General features: G+C 45.4%; 1 protein-coding gene across 3 annotated transcripts in view; it reads right to left on the bottom strand.

The window, feature by feature from the left end:
• Positions 1-22,769, bottom strand: part of LOC142576651 (DIS3-like exonuclease 2) — a 318,054-nt gene that overhangs the window by 52,969 nt on the left and 242,316 nt on the right. For all 3 annotated transcript variants that reach the window (XM_075686870.1, XM_075686871.1, XM_075686872.1), the window contains 2 exons: positions 4,654-4,830; positions 2,253-2,494 (listed from right to left, as the gene is read on the bottom strand). In XM_075686870.1, coding sequence (XP_075542985.1) covers positions 2,253-2,494; positions 4,654-4,830 — 419 coding nt within the window. The remainder of the gene's footprint in view (positions 1-2,252; positions 2,495-4,653; positions 4,831-22,769) is intronic.

Below are 22,769 nucleotides of genomic sequence, written 5' to 3'. Positions count from 1 at the left end.
TGCAACGTACATGTCGAGACGCTTGTGGCGATCTCTCCTTAGCATTTCTTCCGGATTTCTCAAGCTGACAGGCTGCCGTGGCAGTGTTCTCGCAATTTTTAAAAGGCCCCTTTTGGGGCCACCAAAGCGATGCCTTGGCGGTACTCGCGTATTGCTTGCCACTTGTGACACCTCTTTGCAGTTGTTATATCAGTGTCATTCTTTAACGCCGACAGCCGCAGCTTGTTACACGCGATTGAAGCGCCCAGGAAGCAGTTAAACAAGTGAACACAATCGGCAGCCGGACGGAGGAAGGTGGTGGGGAGAGGCACTGGCCTCCCCGCCATTATAGTTTTCTCAGATCAGCTCTGCCATCCCCCTGTTTTGATTTTTTTTCATGCAACCTGGTTATAACAATTATCGGTCATAACAATGGAATTTTCGTGGCATTCGAATATTGTTACAAATGGGTTCGACTGTAATGACCTTTTATGATTTGGAAAAATGAAGGTTTACTCCCATTGCACTAAAGTTGAGATAAATAATAAATGTCGCAGTTTCACCCAAAAGGCAAAGCACTGATTGTGATGACAAATTAGTAGACAGAGATACGAAAAGTAAGGATAGTATATTTTATCAGCCATTTAAACCTTTAAACATTCGTTTACTAAATTAATAAGCATGGTGTCAAGCGCACACAAGCAAACATGAACACGTCTCATTCAATGACCACGGAAACTTTTTATCAGAACGCTGGGGCGAGAAAGTACGGTAGCAGGAGCGAGCGAATTGACCTTTGTGTGGCCTCTCGTTTCGACGTGAACGAAGTGATGAGTACGCAGCTCGGTGCGCCTAGATGCATGGACTCTGTCTCCGTCGCAGAAGATTGCTTTCAAGATAGGGGCCACACGGCCGTGCCTTTGCAGCAGCTGCCGGAGGAGAACGCCTCTCCTGTTTGCGCCAGTCCCGCACGCAAGTTTCAGGAACTCCAAACATTCATGATGATTTCTGCCCATCTCCACACAGGTAATCACTTTCCTTTTAATTGTGGCATCGTGATGAACACTCGGCGTGTATTCACAGTCGGTACTTCTATGCTGATAGAGCAGACGCAGAAAACGGGAAGACGGACGGTGGAAAAACCTAAGCACACCTACTACAGCACATGGAGGAAGCTACGGCAGCTAGGCTCGAAGCGCTTATGAGGCAGCCATTTTGAAATGCCAGTAGCGATATGGTAACACAGATTTAGGGTCGTACTCGATTCTAACGTGCATGCAATTTTTGGATGCGTTTTATCGGGAAAAAAGTGCATGCTAGATTCAAGTAAATATGGTACTTTTTTTTTTTGAATCATTGTCGCTGATTCATAATCCCATTATAACAATCAAAACCACGCCTTGAGAAAAGCAACATGCCACACCGAAATGATGATAGCTGACAATACAGTGCTCGCACGTGGAATGTGAACTTTGGTGTGTTTTGCCCAATTTTGAGCTCCACTCTCGCTGCCAACACTGACAAAATGGCTTTTTTTTCGAGTACTTGGAGTGCATTTTCAACCACATTGTTTTTAGTACAGCGTAGGTTAGGTATTAAAGATGCTGAAACATGTAGTTTTAAAGAAAACATATCTTTGCAGTTTTTGTGATCTGATCCCCTCATTTCTTTATTGCATGGATAGATTGTCCCTTCTTGTCTGACCACCTTGTTCACCAGTATTTAGCTGTATTTTTTCGATTTTCCCGTGAAGAATTACAATGCCTGTGGAATCTCTTTAAACTGCTTCCTCTATGCCTTGACTGAGCCTGTGCCTCCACAAATGCTGGTGTATCTTTAATATTAACTGTGGCGAAACAACACGTGGTTAAAAACCCAGTGTACACATTCAAGGCCATCTACCAAATTTTCTATGCGTCCCATCTGTAATGATTGCTTAAATTTAAACTCTCTTTTCACTGCTGAGAAACTGCTGACACTGCCGTCTTTGTGTGCCAGGTGTTCAATTCTGGTTGCTCATGTGCAAGGCTTCTGTGGTGAACACCTTGCAGTGAAACCGCAGGTTACCTGGTCACATGTGCTCCAAACTTCTCGCACAAAATACACCACAGACGGTACGCACTGTAAAGCAGTCACAACTCATAAAACAAGGGACAGAAATTATAATTCGAGCTGCTCTGCATTCACTCTGAACTGCAACGACTACATGGTGCAAACAATTCAATGCACTCCTGCCCACAGCTGGTGAGGTTGTGACCCCCCCATCATCTCACCGGTGGCTCTCGGTGTGTTCGTAGACGGAGAAGCCATAGGGCTGAAAGTTTTCCCCAAGCGAGAAGACCACCTTGACTTGGTCTAGCCGCAGGGCTCCCCCACTGAAGCGACGTTTGCGCATGGACTCTGTCATGCCGCGCAGAACACGTAGGCACTCGGCCATCTCTGTGACCGTGTGCTTGCCGATCACATCCGGCAGCTCGCCTGGTGCCCGCTCCCTGTCGGGGTCGTCCAGTAGGTCCTGAAAGAGGAAGTTGGTGTCGATTCATTTAATTTCATTTTATTACTTTCAAGGCCCAAAGGCATTGCAGAAAGGAGCGGGTTTTAACAAAATATATACACAAGTTGACATGATTACAAAAATTAAATTATGCAATGCTGTCTTGAAGTTCACATTGTTTGGAATGGTAGCGAAAGAAGTAAGAAGGCGATTCTAGTCTAGACTTGTTCTCGGAATAAAGGAGTCATGAAATATCTTTGTTCTGCGAGAGGACGGACCAACTTTGAGATTGTGGTAAAAAATGGCATGATATACAGTTAAATCTTAATATAACGAACTTCAATATAACGAAGTGTGTTTGTATGCAATTTCAACATAACAAAATTTCGCTTCCCCGGCAAAGGAATGCCGAGGCAATAGATGGAAACTTTCACAGACACAGATGGTTACATGACTGAATTACAAGCGGCTGCTTGCATATGCACCTCTCAAATCGCGTGCCATCCGACATGAGCGAAAGCCGAAATGGAGCCCCATCATGTTCTGCATAGAGTCCAAGTGCAATAAGATTCGATCGCACTACCTTTGTGCTTTAGGTGAGAGTGGGACAAAAGATGGCGGCTTCACGAGCAAAGGGAAAGAGGGGGAGGGGAGCGAGCTCATGGTAACGCGATCAAGGTCGTGCGAGGGGTGGAGTTAATTGGCGCGCGTTGCGATTCCTTGCGCGTCTCGGCCATGGCTGGGCATCGCTGTAAGCGTGGCCGGCTTCTTAATAATTCGTACCGCCATTGTGAAGATATCATCAACGTGGAACGAAACTGTATCATTTGTCGCCGACTCCCAAATTGATCAAAACGAATTGTTTTTTCATTCAAATTTGCTTTTTTTTCAATTTCCCGATGATTCAGGAAATTCTGCAGCCCCCGTACACATAAGAAAAATCGATCACTGACTGTACTTATTTGCGTAAAAGGTCAAATTTCAATACAATGAGATTTTAATATAACCAAGCAAATTGCTTATTTTACCTACTTTGTTACGCCGAGGTTTAACTGTATAACCAGAAGGCGCTAGGAGCTAGTGTCTGATGATGTGGTTGAAATGATGAACCTTGTTGAAAAGGCCTTCAAAGGCAAGCATGGAGCATTTAGACTTCTTTGAATGCGCCACTGCCTCAAAGTTTTCTGCAGAACTGATCCGCGTTTATGGCAGATAATGTCTGCAGTGCTGTGAGCACAGTGAAAGAATACACAGGTGTCAATGACACAATCTGGCTAGGAACCAAGTGTGGCACAAACTTGATTGCGTTTTTCATGTTCACCGCTACGTGGCAACATTGTGTTGAGGCTGTCACTTTGCATCATCTGCTATTCCTTTAATTAATTTCACTCACTGTATAATGCAGGAAACTCCAGTGTCATTCTGCATTATCTGTGCAGTTCTGTGTGCTTTGAGAAGGGAGATTTTATGCATCTTGTAACAATGGCTGAAAGACTTGCTGCACAAATTTTGGCTGTTTACAATCCTAAAAATCAGGTCAGTCAAATGCAGCATGCTATTCTGTTGAAGAAATGTCTTTGATTGAAGTTACGGTTCATGTTTTAGATCCCCCCCCTCCATCCCTAAATTTACATACAATAAGAAAAAAAAAAAAAGACTTTGCCAAGTAAATGCCACGCGTTCCATGATGATAGCATGGCTGTCAAATGCAGTCTTCAGCCACTGGATGAGCAACACCGCTGCACAATGAGAAGCAATGTTTACACTTGAACTTGTTGATGCGGATGCCACAGTGGCGAAGCAGATTGCTTATGAGGAAATGCATCAGGAGGTGCCCAGCTTCAAATGCATAACCAGTATACACAAGCAATTAACGTGTACACACTGCCTGGCGCTAGTGCACATGGTCTTCTGCTACACATGGCATCCGCATAGAACGACAAGACATTTCGCAGTAACTTGCATGCGCAGCACTTCTAATATTTTGTTATGGCGTTTCACTGTGTACTTGTTTTTAAACTTTGCAAGTACATTTGTTACCACTGTATTTTGTGTTGAACTTCTTGCCCCGTATAAAATGTTATCCCCTTACTCAAGGCTCTTCAATGGGCCTTTAAGGAATTGTAAAGTAAATAAATGCAATGAAGAAAATGTGCAGTGGGCCATCCCTTGAGCTTCACCTGTGCGTGCTCGTAGCTCAGCTTGCAGCACGACCGGATGATGGAGCGGCCAAACCACTCGCTCAGCACCCGACCGTCGGAAGTCAGAGTCCAGACCACCGACACGGTCAGCTTGTCCTCGCCTGGGTGCAGGCTGCACAGGTTGTCACACAGCAGTCGTGGCAGCATCGGAATCACCTGACAAAGCACACAGACACAGAGTGAGGCATGGGGAAACTGGGGCACTCATGAACAGCAGTGTAGTGGAATGCATTAAAATACATTGTTACAAGAAGAACAGGGGTCATATTTATGAGACAAGTCCAACAGCCTGGTGTTAACAGCGCAAAATGCAGACGGGACACGAGACGACGAAGCTTGTGCCACAGAATTCAGACGCTGTGAAGTGCAGAAAAAACACAATGACCAGCTGGTTCAGGAGATAATTGAGGCAGCCGAGATTGCCAGACTTCGTAACCAACGTGTTAGCATGCTGTTCTTGTTACTAACAAAAAAATTACTGGAGCTTTTGCACGTACAATCACTATCTTGAGTGCAAAAAAGTGCATGTTTCACATTATGTACAATGACGTGTCTGTGACACGTGTGGGCAAAAGTATAAGAAGCCGTGTTTCTTTCAAATAAACGTTGAAAGTCAGTGCTTGTGGTGTCATCTCCTCGTCTTGTGCCCCATCTACGTTTTGCGCTGTTAAGAGGAAGCTTTAGCTCGGGTGCTCCTATCTAAATACATGTAAAAGGAGAATTCGTTTTTCTCAGCAACCACTGCACTAAATTTGACTGGGTTTGCTGCATTTAAAAGAAAAACTTAAAATCTGGTGACTGTTGGTTTCGAATTTTTGAGTTAGGCCGTCAATATTTTATAAAAAATTGTCAAAAATTGCAAATTTTCAGAAAACGAAACTATCAAGTTTACAACTCTGTAACTCAACAAGAAAAAATGATATCGCAATTCTGTGAATTGTATCTGATAGCACATCTAAAGCGGACAAAATTGATATGTTACACATGAATCTCAAAAAATGTAGTAATATGTAATTACAACTTTTGCAGAACCTTCGTAAAGAATGTAACAAATTCACGTAAGATGTAAAATGACATATAATATTTGTCCGCTTTGAATGATCTAATGGATGCCGTTTACAGAACCGCGATATCTGTTCTTGATGCAGAGCTATTAGCTTGTAAACTTCGTGCTTCTATTTTTTTCAAACTTCTGAATTTTTGAAAATCTTTCTAACAAAGTTCAAGCCCTAAATCAAAATTCTGCTTCCAACAGTCACTAGCATTTATCTTACTCTCTCAAATGCAACAAATTTCATCAAAATCGGTCCAGGGGTTATCTCAGAAAAACGTTTTTGCATTTTTACATGTATTTGAATAGGCCGCGTCGGAGTTGGGCCCGAGCTAAAGCTTCCTCTTAACACCAGGATGGAAAACCAACAAGCCCAAGCTGCTATTTTAGCGAAGTCAAACAGCACCATGCAACAGCATGAGTAAGATCAGGGTATGCACGCCCTATACGGCCGTCATGTTGTCATGGTCCTAACTTGTAGTACTCAAAAAAAAAAGAAGCACTACAGTTAAACTTCGATATACTATCCTCAATGTAACAAAATACTCTTAACTTTTAACAACATTATGCCCATAGAACATGTATTTTTAACCTTCATACAGTCGAACCCCCTTATAACGGTCCCAAATATAAGGGTCAATCAGTATGACAATTACATCACTTGTGTGCGTTTAAAATTTTCCTACTCTGCTATTTTTGAAACTGCTTCCAGATGTAATGAATCAGGGTGTCTACCAAGTTGACATTTCCAAATTCCCTGAGTTTTCCAGGTTTTCCCTGAGTGCCTTTGCCCATTTCCCTGAGTGATGCAGAACTATGTTTTATGTCAAGACAGGCTGAAACCATATCGCCTGATGCTGTCACTCTCGAGTAAGCACATGAAAAAAATTAAAAAGCGACTTAATCCAATTTGAATACTAAGGAGTAGTGTTTATGTTATTCAAAAAGAGAATAGAAGGCAGGGGTTAGTAAAATGCACAGCAAATAAAGTGTCTTCGAAAAAAATTGCGAATAAGTCGGACATTCACAAATACGAATAAAAAGGAGACGCACATAGAAGCAAATATATTCGAATATGAGCTATTTCTTATTTTATCAACTGATAGCAAGCCCAGTGGTATGAGGCCCGAACTCTATCACAATTGGGATTTTCTCTCAACCGCTCATAAGTCAACCTCAACTGTCCTGACATACCTTCAGCCCGCGCACGACGCCTGAGTGTTGTGTTTCAATGCTTTAAAGAGTTTATTTTGGTTTAGATGCGGGACACCTGCATCACGGCATTAGTCAAAACTTTGGTTTTTGAGCTCAAGCTCCTTCAAAACGGCGGCAGCAAGCTTCCTTTCCCGTTTATTCCTCAATGCGCACATCATTTTTGTTCTTGTCCTCCTTCTGCCACTCGTTTGCCCCAATGACCATTTGAAGCATTTTGGTCAGTTGCACAGTCTACGGCCGATTTTTAGAACTCCCTAGGGGTCGCGAAAACGTTCGAAAAATCGGCCAGTTGGAAAAAGATAAATGCATGTCATTTACTGCCCTTAGGGGCTCAAACCGCCACAGGCACGTTCGAAAACGCTCTGAAGGACTGTCGGTACACATATTAGGCATATCGGCGCTCGTACTGTGACAGGAAATAACGGGTGCACGTGTGCATAATTAAGGAATACATACTGTTTTCCGTGGCAATAGCCCTTTCCCACGCTTGTTATGCTTCACTGCAACGCTTTTGCGCATGCTTCACCATGTAACATTTCTGTACAGAGGCGAAGCTGACTTTCGGGACCGGGCATTATGCAACGCACCGTGTTTTCTAAGTTTCTAAGCCAATCGCGAGGACCACAAAAGCGGAGTCCGTGCCATTGCTGACAGCAGCTAATTCTTTCAATAAAAAACTCGGCACCTAAACGGCAAGAAGCTTCATAGCGAACGTCGAAGCAGCTAGGCCTAGCGTTGCCGCAGTGGTGGCAACGGCTGCCAGCGGATCTGCGTGCGAGAGTGCCGGTACGAGGTGGCGAAGTAATCAAAACGGCAGCGGTGGTGCCTTTGATTATTGCCGTTTCGGACCTGCGGTCACGGCAAAACGTCCGGAAAATCGGACGGCGAAGGGTTCTTGCGTGCGAAATTTCACACGTTCTGATACGTTGTCTCTGTGGGGTACGTGGCGGTGCCGCGAAGCCGTCCAAATTATCGGGAATCCGGAAAGTCGGTCGTTGACTGCACACTGGCAACTCATCCAGCCGACGACAGGCGTCAAAGACGATTCACTGCGATTCCTGTCTGCTGCTCGAGCCAGCATTACCGCGACTTTCAACCCTTCCAATAAGATTGCCGCTAATTGTCCCTGATAGAGGCCCAAATTCCTTGAGTTTTCCCTGACCTTTTCCAGACTACTCAAAATCCCTGAGAATTCCCGGTTTTCCCGGTTGGTAGACACCCTGTGAACATTTCTTTAATTTGCTGTAATGATGCAATGAATGCTTCAAACCAAATTGGGGAAAAGCGAGGGCATACCAAAGCATGGAAGTGCAGGCCCCCTACAGTCCCGCTGATACGGCCTTCAATACGAGCAAGCGAGTGGTCCGTATTTGCCGCGAAGAAGGTCACATGCTTTCAAGGCATGCCCCCAGGGCGGAGGAATGCAGCAGCACGAACAGCATGGTGCCGTGAGGCGGGCCCAAGAGCCCGTGCTATATAGGATGGCACGACAGTGGCACTCTCGCGCAACTGTCTGTGTGACATCATACTTATTACTCCTATTTCAACGATTTGGAACGATCATCAATGTCCTTACACCGTGAGAACAATGGCCGCTCACGTATTCTTATCGACGCAGCCCGAGTCGGGGAGAACACTGCACCACGCACTGCCGTCATGCAATGTTGCAAAGGATCGGCGGTTACTGTGCCGCTACCGGGAGGTCGCGGCTCGGCGATGCTTCATTTAGCGTTGCCGATTGGCAATAACTTTTCACGGTGATGTTTTACCTTTTGAACATCGTATTTTTCTTTTGCACAAAGTGACAAAGATAATGTAATTTTATGGTTCTTGTGTGGGTGACATGCAGTTTGTGGGGACGCGCGACTCTCCCGCGTCCCTCGATTGGTTGTTTTCCCGCATAGTTCCGGTCTCCTGTAATCCGGCTTCGCCGCGTGGCTTGATGCCCGCGGCAGATGGTGTGGTTGAAGCGCATCGCGAGAGATGGCGCGAGTGTGGCTCTGCTAACGCCACCTAACAGCGGGGTTACTTGGGCGCGGAAAGAAGGCTTTTGCTCTTTGCTTCGAGGTCGGCAAGTGGCGCGGACGTTCCGCGCGTGCGCCGATCCATGCTTCTGCGAGACCGTCTCGCGAGCCTCGTTCGAATGCGCCACCGTTCGCATGACGGTACACACGAACGACCAGGTGTTGGTGTCCAGCATAGGGCGAACACATTCGCTCGTTATCCGGTCACGGTGAGTCGAACTTCCACGATTTGTTGCGTGCCCATCGACAAGTTTGTGTATAGCAACTCGGCTAGCAGGCCTTAGTCTATGAAAGGTGCAATAAATGCCCTTGTGATTGTTTGCACTACTGTGTTGTCGTTCCTTTGTCCCAAGAGCACAGTTGAGAACCCCACAAGTTGTAATGCCAAAACCACGAGGTCCAAGACATTCACAGCGTGATGGCATGAAGCAGTAGTTTCCGAAGTTTGTGCTTACGGCCAACTAGAACACATTGCCCTCTTGTGTACAATACGGTCACATTCCGCCGGTAATAAAATACCACAAGCTCTCGAATGAAAATGGTAGCTATGCTGCACTTTCAAAATGACGGGTGATTGGAACCGGGCGTCGTTTTGAAAGAGCTATACGCCGCCACATTACATTCTTTAGATGGGCGTTTCTAATGGAAGTGTGCCGCTAGGAGAGAACACCAAGATCAAAAAGGACAATGAAAATCTAGTTGTTCGACCAAAGTGCTGCCGAATTGTAAAGGCCAAACTACATGTATGCTTAGCGACATGTGAAAGCTTGCGCCCACGCTGCTTGCATTTGCGCGTCTTGAGAGTGATGGCGGTTTGGATCTGCAAGATGTGCACCAGCACGCGTCCACTTGCCTCACATTTTCGCCTTGGTAGACACAGTTTCATATTTTTGTGAGGTAGCCAGAGCACCAATATTTGTCTGGAGAAGATAGTTTTAGAATAGCGTTTCTCGCCTTACGTACATGTGGGACGTTTTGGTGTGTATCCCTTCAAGTCCTTTAGTTTAACACATGGGAACGCAAACGCAAGGGAGCTTTATTGAGCGTGATGTTATAAACTCTCGAAGAGAAAATGCAGCAGCCGTGGAACCTTCCACTTCCAGATCCAGTGACCGAGCACAATGCAACACGTACGCGATGACAAGCTCCGCAAGTGCCGGCACAGAAATCTTGACATCGTAATTTGCGCAGGGTTCAGTCGCAGCTTGTTCCTCTTATCCCTCCGAGGGTTTGTGGCGCCAGTGTAATAAGTTTAAAGTGCTAATGAAGATGGGAGGAAAGGAAAGGAAATACAGACAAGAGCTAACTTCCAACTGTGTTTATTGCGTAAAACCACATTGTCTGTGTTTCTTGTCGTCCCTAATTCTTTCACGCTTTAAACTTATTAGACCACGAAACACCGACTAGACCTAACTGCCACCCTTGTGGTCATGGTGACGTTGTGTGATCACAGTCCCAAAAAATTTCTTATTGTCTCGGGCATCATATTATAGACATGAGCAGCAGCACCATATTGCTGCATCCTTAGTAAGCATTTCTAAGTTCACAAAATAGGTGAAATCACCCTTGAAGAACTGTTCCTAAAAGCGCTCTTCATCCACAAGTAGTGTCCGCTGCTGCTCATGATGGCGCTGACAGCAATGCTGCTTTAGGCTCCCGTGATTTACATTTCAGAACAAATAAATAAGTGTGCCTGTTGATCTCTGGAGCAGAAATACCGCAACTATTTGGTGTGGATTTCACTTATTTACTAACGGAGATGAGCTTTCACTAAACATGCCGTTCACCTTTTCATCATAGAAGCTTCAACATATCTTAGCAACTTGCAAACACGCAATAACAGAGACCTGTATCTACTTACAGATGAGAAGCTGTAGCTGATGAGATGAGATACAGATGAGAGTTTTTCACTCTACGTGCTTTATTTGGTGCGTGCCATCTGTCACAAGTACCAGACGACATGCGCCACTAAGAGTGTTGTACTGAGTGCAGCTACACTTTTGCGTCAATGTGGAGAAGTGGCAAACTACGCTCCAGACGGGTCGGTCATGTATGTCTTTCTCCATGGGTTGGTCGGCAAACCTCCACATCTAACCCCCATAATCGGGTTGTTGCTACGCAGATGCATCTCGTTAGGCCTACGGGCGTTGGAACTGCAGAAGGATCTCACAAATTGGACACGCTATGCGCTCATAACTAACGTTTCAGCTGAGTTTAGAGAAAGCAAGAGCCCATTTTAATAGTTCCTGGTTATCAACATGAGTGAGAATGTAGCCATCACAAGAATTCATGCTGAAGTGGGAGCCATGGGTGCCCCCCCCCCCCCCCCATGTTGGACAACGCTATTTCTTAGCCTGCGTAAACGTTAGATATCTATGCCTGCGCTGGGCTTTGACATGTATGACCTGTCCTGCACTATGTGCATATGTGAGGTGCGTGGGTGCGAGCTTTCGTGCATCAGCATGTGCACATGTAGTTTGGTCTTAACCAATGATGCCAGCATCCGTGTGGTTAACTTCTGAGTGTATTTAAGGGTGAGTCTATATATAACGAACTACTGATGTAACAACCGCTCTTTGTGGAACTATCGAGTTCATTATAAACAGGTTTGACTGTATACTAAAGCATGTTTATTCCTTATTTCAATACAACACTATTTTACTGCTACAGTGAACGAAGACCAAGGCAATAAATCTAAACTACTGCACACGCCAGTGATCAAATAGTTGAATTACATGAGTTTCTCTGTGAACGCACCTTTCAAATCGAGGACCACGTGTGAAAGAGCGGCCTGCAAAGCAGTTCGCCAAGGCCTCCGAGATCTGGCAGCATGTGCTCGATCTGTGAGGTTATCTGCCGAGTGTGACGATGAGCAGAAGGAGTAGGGGCACACCTACTTATCAGCACATTCTTTGCAGTACAGTTCCGTATTCTCCGTGTGTCTTGTGCCAACACCCGCCTGATTTGGTGTTTAGGTGGCAGCTAATGCTCCCTGCTGGTAATGTCCTAGCCTCCTAAGGTACGAGTAGTGATACTAAATGGAAGGCTTTATCGCTTGAGGAGGCTGTTATCTTGCAAGCAATCTCGGTGAGAAGTAAGAGGATGCCTCTGCTTGTTTCCATATACTGCAGGGCCTGATCTCCGCTATCTTGAAGTCAAAAGAAGTTTTCCTTGACTGCATGATAAATGGGAGATTCCTAACAAAATTGATTGCAATGTTGAAATGAACAAACTAGATTCGATGCAAATGAAGTAGCCAGTCAATCTTTTTGGAGCTACTCGAAATTTTGAATGCTGTGCCAGCTCTTACCCTGGCTTAGCCTTCAGCACCGTCACCTAAGTTATAGGCGACTCCACCCAATATCATCATCACCATCATCATCATCAGCCTATATTTATGTCCAATGCAGGACGAAGGCCTCTCCCTGTGATTTCCAATTACCGCTGTCCTGCGCCAACCGATTCCAACTAGCACCCGCAAATTTCCTAATTTCATCGCAACACCTAGTCTTCTGCCGTCCTCTACTGTACTTCCATTCTCTTGGCACCCATTCTGTAACCCTAATGGTCCATTGGTTATCTAACCTGCACATTACATGACCTGCCCAGCGGCATTTTTTTTTCTCTTATATTAAATTAGAATATCGGCTATACCCATTTGCTCTCCGATCCAAATCGTTCTCTTTCTGTCTCTTAATGTTATGCCTAGCATTCTTCATTCCATCGCTCTTTGCGCGGTCCCTAACTTGCTCTTAAGCTTCTTTGTCAGTCTCCAAGTCTCTGCCCCATACGGCAGCACCGGTAAAATGCACTGATTGTACACCTTCCTTTTCAACGATAATGGTAAGCTTCCAGTTAGGAGCTGACCATAGGTGCTGACTACAGGGGGGGCTCTAGGGCCCGAGCCCCCTCCGGTGTTTAGACACCGAAGCCCCCTCCCCCCCCCACACATAAAGTGCCATTACCAGAGCATTGTCACCCACATCATTTGAGGTTTCTTTTGACTTTCCTCGAGGTTTTCACTTAAAACTTTACTGGGGCTAATAGCTTCATCGTTGGTACAGATGTAAACAGCTTTCAATTCATACTTTCGCTTTATTTCTGCAAAAAAAAAAATTATGGGGTTTTACGTACCAGAACCACAATCTGATTATGAGGCATGCTGTAGTGGGGGACTCTGGAAATTTGAACCACCTGGGGTAATTTAACATGCACCTAAATCTAAGTACACGGGTGTTTTCGCATTTTACCTTCATCGAAATGCGGCCGCCGTGGCCGGTATTCGATCCTGCGATCTTGTGCTTAGCAGCCCAACACTATAGCCACAAAGCTACCACAGCAGGTCACTTTATTTCTGCAAATCCTGACAATAGGAGGACACATGCATTAGAAGCACTAGTGACGGCTGCCTCATCCATATTTTCTCACTTCGACATTGTTTTAAATTTATACTGTAAACACCATGCACATACACAATATATTTAAGAATACACACAGGACAAAGTTTATCATACTTTTGAAAGAGATCGAGGTAGCCAATTAAAAATTATTTTTAATGGTATAGATAACCTGTGCATAGAGAATGAATATGTTGCTTTATGTTCACCATGTTTCAGATTGCTTTGTGTGCTTTTTTGACCATGAAAAAAAACTATAGACTTCAGTGACCCCTTTGGTAGAGTCTCTTATCAATGGCATGTGAAATGCACGTGAATGTTGTGTGTCTTATTATTGCTTCTCTTTTCAGTCAGCAATGCTAACGATTCATGAAGAAGAAGCTTTTCTAATAATTTACCACATTTATTAGGAATGGAGACATCGTCATTTGCATGCAAAGGTCATAAATATATACGTGGTGTCCTAATTAACTATCATGCACCAAGATTTAAAAAAGAGCAATGCGTTACTCGAAGAAAACTTAGTGCATATTGTTTACAGCACAGTAGAGAAGCTGCCAGTATGTTTTTCGTTCCTGAGATTTAATCAGGTAATTGTAATTAATTATCTAACTTGAGACATATCCTAATTATCAAAGTGTGAGTGTGGCATTTGTAGCTACAGCCAAGGGACACCTAACTGCGCTATTTTCAGCGACGTACTAATTGCATACCAAGATTTTACAATAAATAAATAAACCCTGCAAGATATGGAGAATACCACGTGACTGCGCTCCCACCCGCATCATAAAGCAGCACCCTTGAACATGCTCCCTCTGAGTTATCCAGGAAGAAATAACGGAAATAAAGAAAAACATTGTGATTGAGCTAAGGCCTTATCTGCCATGCCCCGGCCGAAGTAACACGTCGCGTTTGGTGTTAGCTGGAAACAACTTGTGATTGCTGTTGCCTTAGTGTAGATAAAGTGCACGGATGCTTTCCTTTCTTTTTTTTTGCCACAAAACCTATCATTACAAAAGTGAATCGACAACGTCAGTGCAGAGGCTTAAAGATGCGTTTTGTTTCATCCCAGTCTCCATGTCTTTTTCTAGTGAGCACAAGGTAAACATGATCCTTCCCTTGGGATCTGCAAATGGCAACAAGAGGAAGGCCGCAAATATATACATCAGTCATGGAAGTGTTGTGGTAGACCAAATTTCGACTATCATCAGAAATTATGAAAACCTGAGAAAAACCGGCAGCTTCAAGAAACAGCGGCGGAGGACTCCATCGTTTGAATCCTAGCCTACGCACGGATGATCTAGCATTAATGGCCTCAAACTGTCATGCTAGCGTGCGAGACGTGGCTGCCCAGGTAACAATTTCCAAGTCATCAGTTTGGAGGATTCTAAATGATGTCCTTTTACCCGTTACCACCTTAACCAGCAGCAATGCTTGGAAGATAGGGACCCATAGAATCTTCTAGGTTTGTCGAATTTGCTCCTCACAAAAGCCGATGAGTCACTGGATTTTTTGAGCAACATACAGTCGACTCCCGTTAATACGAAGTTCACGGGGACCGCAAAAAACTTCGAATTAAACGAGCTTCCAATTAAGCACAAAACACAAAAAACAGCACTTTATTTGTGGCGAAATCGAGTATTTTCTCTAAGGAAAATAGTTGGTCATCTTGCTTTGCTTCTTGCCGAATCGCGCTGCTGAAAGCAAGTTCTGCAGGCTGTAGATGTGGCGGAACCCTTCTTCCATGTTACCTTCAGCGGCAAAGAAGCGCTCCGCAAGAGCAAGGCCCGCAGCTACATCGGCAGCCTTAGGTTGCGGCTCGCCTTCAACGTCATCGTCGCTTTCCTGGGTCGCTTCCTGGGGCCGAATAATCTCTACAATTTCGCTATCCGTCAGCACACAGCACGTTTCGACCGCCTTGTCTACGGCGACGTAATCTTCAAAATTGACGTGCCCGAGAGCATCACCAAAATCAGTGCCGTTAAGCTCGCTTGTTGACGCTTCCTCCGTTGAAATTTCAGAGGCATTCTCCGAAGAAGCTGCCACAAAACCGCAAGCCCTGAAGCAGTTTGCGATTGTTTCTTGCTTCACACGATCCCATGCTCGCGCCAACATGTGGATGGCACTAAGCAGGCTCACCTCGTACTTTGTGGAGCTATCCATACACAAAATCATGCGCTCGAGGAGGTGCCGCCTGTACAGGACTAACATTCTTGATGATGCCTTGGTCCATTGGCTGCAAAACAGCCGTTGTGTTTGCAGGCAAAAATGCGAGGCGTATTGCACTCAAGGCTGGCACATTCACGTGAGCACTACAGTGATCGACAAGGAACAACACCTTGCGGTTCAAAGCAGCAAACTTGCGGTCCAATTTGCTTATCCAGCTCTTGAAGATTTCGGCCGTCATCCACGCTTTTTTGTTCGCCTCATAGTCCACAGGGAGCGTCTTCACGCCTTTAAAACATCTTGGCTTCGCGGCTTTCCCGATCACGAGTAACCGACATCGTTCCGTGCCAGTCATGTTTGCCGCAATCAGCACCGACACTCTCTCCTTGCTGTGTTTGCCCCCAGCACAGTCGTCGTCCTTGAATGTCAGAGTCTTCTCTGGTAGAAGCCGATAGAAGAGTGCAGTCTCATCTGCATTGAAGATGTCTTCCGGTCTGTATTCGGCGAGATATTCACGCAGCTTTCCGTCCTTCCACGTGGCGCATGTTTCCTGGTTAACGGATGCCTTTTCACCACACACGCTCTTGAAAACCAGGTCATGGCGATCTTTAAAGCGCGTCAGCCATCCATCTGATGAAACGAAGTCATCGATTCCCAACATTGCTGCAAGCGTTAGGGCTTTCATCGTAACGATGTCGCCACTGAGAGGAAGTTTGTTGCTCCTGGCCTCCCTAATCCAAACCAGCAGAGCTTTCTCCAACTCTGGGTAAGCGCCGGTGCGCATTCGCTTCCGAGAAGTCTTGAACTTGTTGTTCTCAAATGCATCCATTATTGTGCGCTTGCTCTTGATGTAGTTAGAGAGCGTGTTCGGCTTGATCCCGTACTTCCGCGCTATGTCTTGTTTGGTGGCACCTCCCTTCTCAACTTCCTTCAAAACCTCGACTTTCGTTGCCAGGTCGAGCGTGCGATAAGAGCCACGGTTTGCAATGGCTATAAACTGCGCGACTAGGTACAGTCAATTCCGAATCACTCGTGGAACAACCTAGCCTACGAGCTTCCCGCACAAAGGCGCTCGACCAACACACGCCTCGACATACGCTGCGCACGCTGCAAGACTAATCTTGCACAATCTCGCCACTGCCAGTATGCAGCGCTGCATGCACCTATGGCACTCGCGTGGCCAAAGCTGATCGCGGAGGCCGTAGCAATGAATAATCGCGCCGCTCCAAGAAGGATGGCGTTGCGGGCGGCTGCGGTGGCGATGACACCAACGCGGAGCACGGAACTGTTGCAACACTTGAAAAATTGCACATTCTACCAAAGAATGACGGTCACCTCGAGGATCCCGGCTGAAAATTAACTTCCAATTAAACAATATTACTGGATGAGGACTTCGAATTATCGAGCGATTTCTTCTATAGGATTACATGCAAAACTGACCGGACCAGCACTTCACTTCTAATTAACCGAAAATTCCAATTAAGCGGCTTCGAATTATCGGGAGTCGACTGTAATGTGCACAGATGAAGCCTTCGCAGAAGCGCCTAAGTAAATTTGCATAATGCACACCATTGAAGGGACTCCAATCCATGCTGGGTTAAGTGCAATCGGTACCAGTACCAGTGTGGCTCAATGTGTGGTTCGAAATTTAGGCCAGTGCTATAATCGGTCCCACCTTCTTCGATCACACACTGACTGGACAGCGTTACGTGAACGAAATCCTTGAAGGAGTGGTGGATAAGTTTCTCAGCGAAGTCCCGCTGTCACGTCTTCCACTTCTGTGGTATCAGCAAGGTATGGCACCCGCTCACAGCAGCAGCCAAGCACGAAACCAGCTCGACGTGATTTTTCGTGCGCAATAGATTGGAAGGCACAGGCCTGTAAAATCAGCCGGCTAGGTCACCTGACCTCTCTCCACTCGATTTCTTTCTTTGGGGTTATGTGAAAAATTGTGCTTACATGATTGAGAAAGACATCAGATTAGTTCAAGGTAAGGATAATGGATGTCTGCTTTAAGTCAATTCCGGCGTTGGTCATAAAGGAAGCCACTGAAGATGTGATAAAACGGAAACAGTACTGCATAGCTGCAAAAGGAGACCTATTCGAACACATCCTCTAGACAGCAGCTGGTGTTCAACGAAGCTTACGAATTCATAGATAATAAGGACACACTGAAATCTGATGCTTTTTTTTTGTGTGCAGACATTCTGATTGCCAATTCGGCTGATTTAGAAGTGGTATATTTACTTTCTTGAACGCACTGGTTTTGCATTTTCTCTACACTTTGATCACTTCCTGGTATGTTTATTTCGCTTTTGTTTTTTGACATGCAACTGTTTTTACAGCACGTATACACTTTCATGAAAAATAAAACGGTCACTTTAATTTGGCTTTGGTCACAAGCAAGTTTGTGGCACAAAATGCAGCTTCGCGTGCACTCTTTCGATGAGGTGCGAGCAATGCCGGGATTTTGAAACATTCTATGGCTATTACATTGCTTTTCGCGTTTCATGCATGGTCAGAGTGGCGCTTCGGCCACATTATAAAGGCGCTTTTGTTATCAACGTTGTAAATCGGCCTTGAGAGACGGCCAATAAGTGTGACGTAGAGAGGAAGGAGTAGCTGCGAAGCCATGAAACCTGCTGTTTGGGCTCCTACCGTACCATTATCAAGGTGATGCGCTGTCTCTTTGGGTTTACGACAGCCAATGCATTTGTATGCAATTAGCTTATTTAAGGGCACTGCTTTATGATACGGGTGGGAGTGCAGTCATGTGGTATTTTTCATACTTCGTGAGGTTTCTTTGCCAGTCAGAAAAAAGTAGTAAGCAATTAGTACGTCGCTGAAAACACCGCAGTTAGGTGTCATTTTGGGTGCCTACAAATGCTTCATTGACACTATGAAAATTAGGACAGTACTTCTCAAGTTGCTCAATTAATTGCAATTACCAAATTAAATCTCGGTAACAAAAGAATTACTGGCGGCTACTCCACTGTACTGGAAACAATATGCACTAGGTTTTCTTCAAATAACGCAACTGCTATTTAAGTTTTGCTGCATGCTAGTTAGGGAACACTGTATAATTGACTCACTAATCGAAATGAGGCCAAGCCGGATTCACTCGAAATCCGAATCAACTAGAATCATGCGCAGTAGCTTTTATACTTGGACTCACAGAAAAAAAAAAAAAGAGACAGAGAGGCTGCAGTTTCGCCGGAAGGGTGAAGCAGTATTGGTGATAGCCAAGTATGCAACAACTACACGAAGGATTATTACAATACCGAGAAGACTCAGCCTGTGCAATTGAACTCTCTCCTACTATGAAGTCTTGTATATACTCATATAATGCCGTCACTTCAGCGCTCAATCCTTCGAGGTCACACAAAGTTTATTCAAGTGCAAGAAATATATATACAGTGGAATCCCGGCGAAGTCCCCATAGTAGCAATGCATTAAAAACCCCGGTTATCCGACGCAATTTTACACCTGACCCGTATCATACGACGACCCTCACGAAGCGCGGGACGGAACGGTGGACGAAAGGAAAGTGCCATCAGTTTCTTTCCTCGCTCCATCTGTCCGCATGCGGAGCGCTGGACACCGCTCAACCGGTTCGCTCCAGCGCAGCTTTCTTCCCTGCCTCGTCTCATTGTTCGTTTTTCTCTCCCCCACCAGCAGCCGCCCGCAACGCCTGCTGTGCTGAAATGGTGCCTTTTCTTCTCCACAATCACTTTCTCCCTCTCTTCTTGGTGTCGCCTCCTCTCGTCATGTTGGGGAAGCGTTTCTCTCCTTCCAGTTTCCCAGCAGCAGATCGCCAACAAAGTAGCGCGGAGAGGCCTAGGTTTATCTCGTGTGTTCGTCATCGTAATCATAGCGACCAGTGTTGAGCGGAGGTTTCAAGTTCTGTCAGTTTGACAGTTCTGTCGCTCGGCGATAAGATGAATATTATTGAGGAAGCGGAAAAGTGGCTTGGAGCCACGAAAGCCAGCATTGCCCGGGACCTCGAGATACCCGAATCTTTGCTTAAGATGATTCTGGCAAATAAAGCGGTGATATTGCAGAATGCCAACAAGTTCGGGCTCGAGTGGAAAGCGGCAAAACAAGGACAGCATGAGAAGTTAGAAAAAGTTCTCGTCAAATGGCTGCATCAAGCATGGAGCTCTGCGATCAATGTTGGCGGTGCCATTCTAAAAGAAAAGGCGGACCTTGTGGCATTGCATCTGGGCATCGACAACTTTCAGGCATTGAACGGGTGGCTGGATCACTTTAAAAAACGAAACAGGATTGTGTACAGCCGCTCCAGCGGAGAAAGCACTTCCGTGGACGTTTCGACGGGGAACGAGTGGGTGCAGTCGCTGCCGGAGATGATTGCTGCATACAAGCCCTGTGACGTTTTCAACGCCAATGAGAGCGGTACTTTTTACCATATGCAGCCCGAGCAAACCCTTGCATTTAAGAGTGACGGCTGTCATGGTGGCAAGCATAATAAAGAGCATTTGACGGCACCATTCTGTGCTAACGAGGACAGTTCCGAGAGGCTGCCCGAGCTCGTTGTTGGAAAGTTTGCAAAGCCGCGGTGCTTTAAGAACTTGAAGACCCTGCCGTGCAGTTACAACTTCAACAAAAAGGCGTGGATGACATCTTCGCTCTTCAGCAATTTTTTGCAGCAGCTGGATAACAAAATGGGTGCTAAGGCGAGGAAAATAATGCTTTTCGTGGAGAATGCACCGTGCCACCCACCCAATACGTCCAGCCTGAGGAACATAAAGGTTGTTTTTTTTCCCACCCAACTGCACAAGCCGCCTGCAGCTGCTGGATGCTGGCATCATTAAGTGCGTCAAGCAAGGGTACCGGAAGCGGTTAGTGCAGCGTTGTCTGGCGGCTATGGAGCGCAGCAAGTCAGAAAAAAAGACCACTGTGCTCGACGGCATGCATTTTATTGCCAGTTCGTGGAATGCAGTGTTGTGAAGCACAATCGCTAACTCGTTCAAGCACTGTGGCTTTAAGTAAGAGACTGCTTCCTCTGCTGGGGACGCAACAACCTCAATGTCGCTCGAGGCCGATGCAGGCTTTGGCGACAACAATTTCGAGGGTTTAAGCCTCACCACGACCTTCGCCGAGTACATGGAGGCCGACGACAACGTTGCGATCTGCGGCGAGGTGTCGCTGGATGACGCCATCGAGGAGGCTTTGCCTAGTGCCGACACCGCTGCGACTTCGGACGAGGACAACGATGACTCCACAGATGCCATGCCTACCACGTTCACCGAGATGCTACAGCACATAGACGGCATCCGGAACTTCATCTGTTCATGCGACGCCATAGAAGACCTCCTTTTCGACGTTGCCCAACTCGAGTGAAAGCTCTTGGTTCACGGATCAAACAAGGTCCAAAAGAAACTTACCGACTTTTTTTAAAGTTTGCGCCAGCTGGCGGGAATAGCGGCAGTGGGCAGTGGAGTGCCGTAATGCCGTAAAGGTTCGTTTGAATAAAGTATGATTGGTACCTGTACTGCAGCATTATTTCTTGTCGCATTTACTTTTTTGGGTACTTTGGCTTTCCAAGCCCTGCAGAGTATGTTAGTAGTTTACATTGAAGTTTCTCATAAATCCGTTGCGCAAAATAAGTAGTATCTTTATAGGCATAATTTATGTTCGGACTTCATGACGCCCACATTTTACGATGCTTTTTCACAGTCCCGAGAAAGTCGTATAAGCTGGGTTCCACTGTGTATATATATATATATATATATGGGTTTCTGAGAGCTGGTCCCCCCCCCACCCCCCCGTAAAAATGGGCACTCTGCACCTATGGAGCTGACAATGTCTACCGTATGCAATCCAACCCATTCTTATTCTTCTGTGAATTTCCTTCTCATGATCAGGGTTCTCTATGAGTAATTGACCTAGGTAAGCGTGCTCCTTCACAGACTCTAGAGGCTGACTGGCGATCCTGAACTTGTGTTCTCTTGCCCAGTTATTTATCATTATCTTTGTCTTCTGCATATTAATCTTCAACCCCATGTTTGCACTCTCTCTGCTAAGGTCCTCAATCACTTGCTGTAACTTGTCTGCAGTGTTGCTGAATAGAACAATGTCATCGGCAAACCGAAGGTTGCTGAGATATTTGCCATCGATCTTTACTCCTAAGCATTCCCAGTTTAATAGCTTGAATACTTCTTCCAAGCACGCAGTGAATAGCATTGGAGAGTCTGTGTCTACCTGTGAGACCCCTTTTTTTGTACATATCTTCCTGCTTTTCTTGTGAATAATTAACTTGTGAATAATTAAGGTAGTTGTGAAATTTTTGTAGATATTTTCCAAGATATTTAGGTAAGCGGTCTGTACTGCTTGATTACATAATGCCTCTATGACGGCTGGTATCTCTACTAAATGAAATGCCTTTTCATGATCTATGCTGCTGATCGTATGCTGCGGATTTCTCGATTACCTGATTAACGACATGGATATAATTCATTGTAGAGTATCCCTTCCTGAAACCTGCCTGTTTTCTTGCTTGGCTGAAGTGCAGAGTTGCCTTATTCTATTGCAAATTATCTTGTTGAATATTTTATGTAATACTGGCAGTAAGCTAATGGGCCTATAATTTTTCAATTCTTTAACATCACCCTTTTTGTGGATTGGTATAATGTTTGCATTCTTCCAGTTTTTTGGGACCCTTGCAATCGACAGAAACTTCGTATAGAGAGCCGCCACTTTTTCTAGCATTATGTCTCCTCCATCTATGATTAAATCGACTGTTATTCCATCTTCTCCTGCCGATTTTCCCTGTTTCATGTCTTGCAAGGCCCTTCTGGCCTCATCGCTAGTTATAGGAGATGTTTCTGTGTCCTGTTCATTACTGCTTCGAATGGAGGTATCCAGAGTCCTCTGGGTACTGTACAGCATAGAATTCTTCTGCTGCTTTTGCTGCACCTTCGAGATTGCTGGCGATATTACCCTGCTTATCTTTCAGTGCATACATATTGGTTTGTGCTATGCCAAGTTTACTGCTCACTGATTTCAGGCTGCATCTATTTTTTACGGCTTCTTCAGTCTTTCTCACATTATAATTTCAAATATCTCTTCGTTTTGCCCGTGTTGATTCTGACAGTCCCGTGAATTACATCTTATCTCTTGAGTTGGACACTTTCATTCTTTGATGTTTATCTATAAGGTCTTTCGTCACTTGGGAGAGTTTGCGTACTCGTTGCCTTCGTACCTTGCCTCCCACTTCAATTG

The sequence above is a fragment of the Dermacentor variabilis genome, chromosome 3 (genome assembly GCF_050947875.1).
Source record: "Dermacentor variabilis isolate Ectoservices chromosome 3, ASM5094787v1, whole genome shotgun sequence".
Classification (NCBI taxonomy): domain Eukaryota; kingdom Metazoa; phylum Arthropoda; class Arachnida; order Ixodida; family Ixodidae; genus Dermacentor; species Dermacentor variabilis.
Note: the sequence above shows the minus strand (reverse complement) of the source record. Positions and strands in the feature narration are given on the sequence as shown.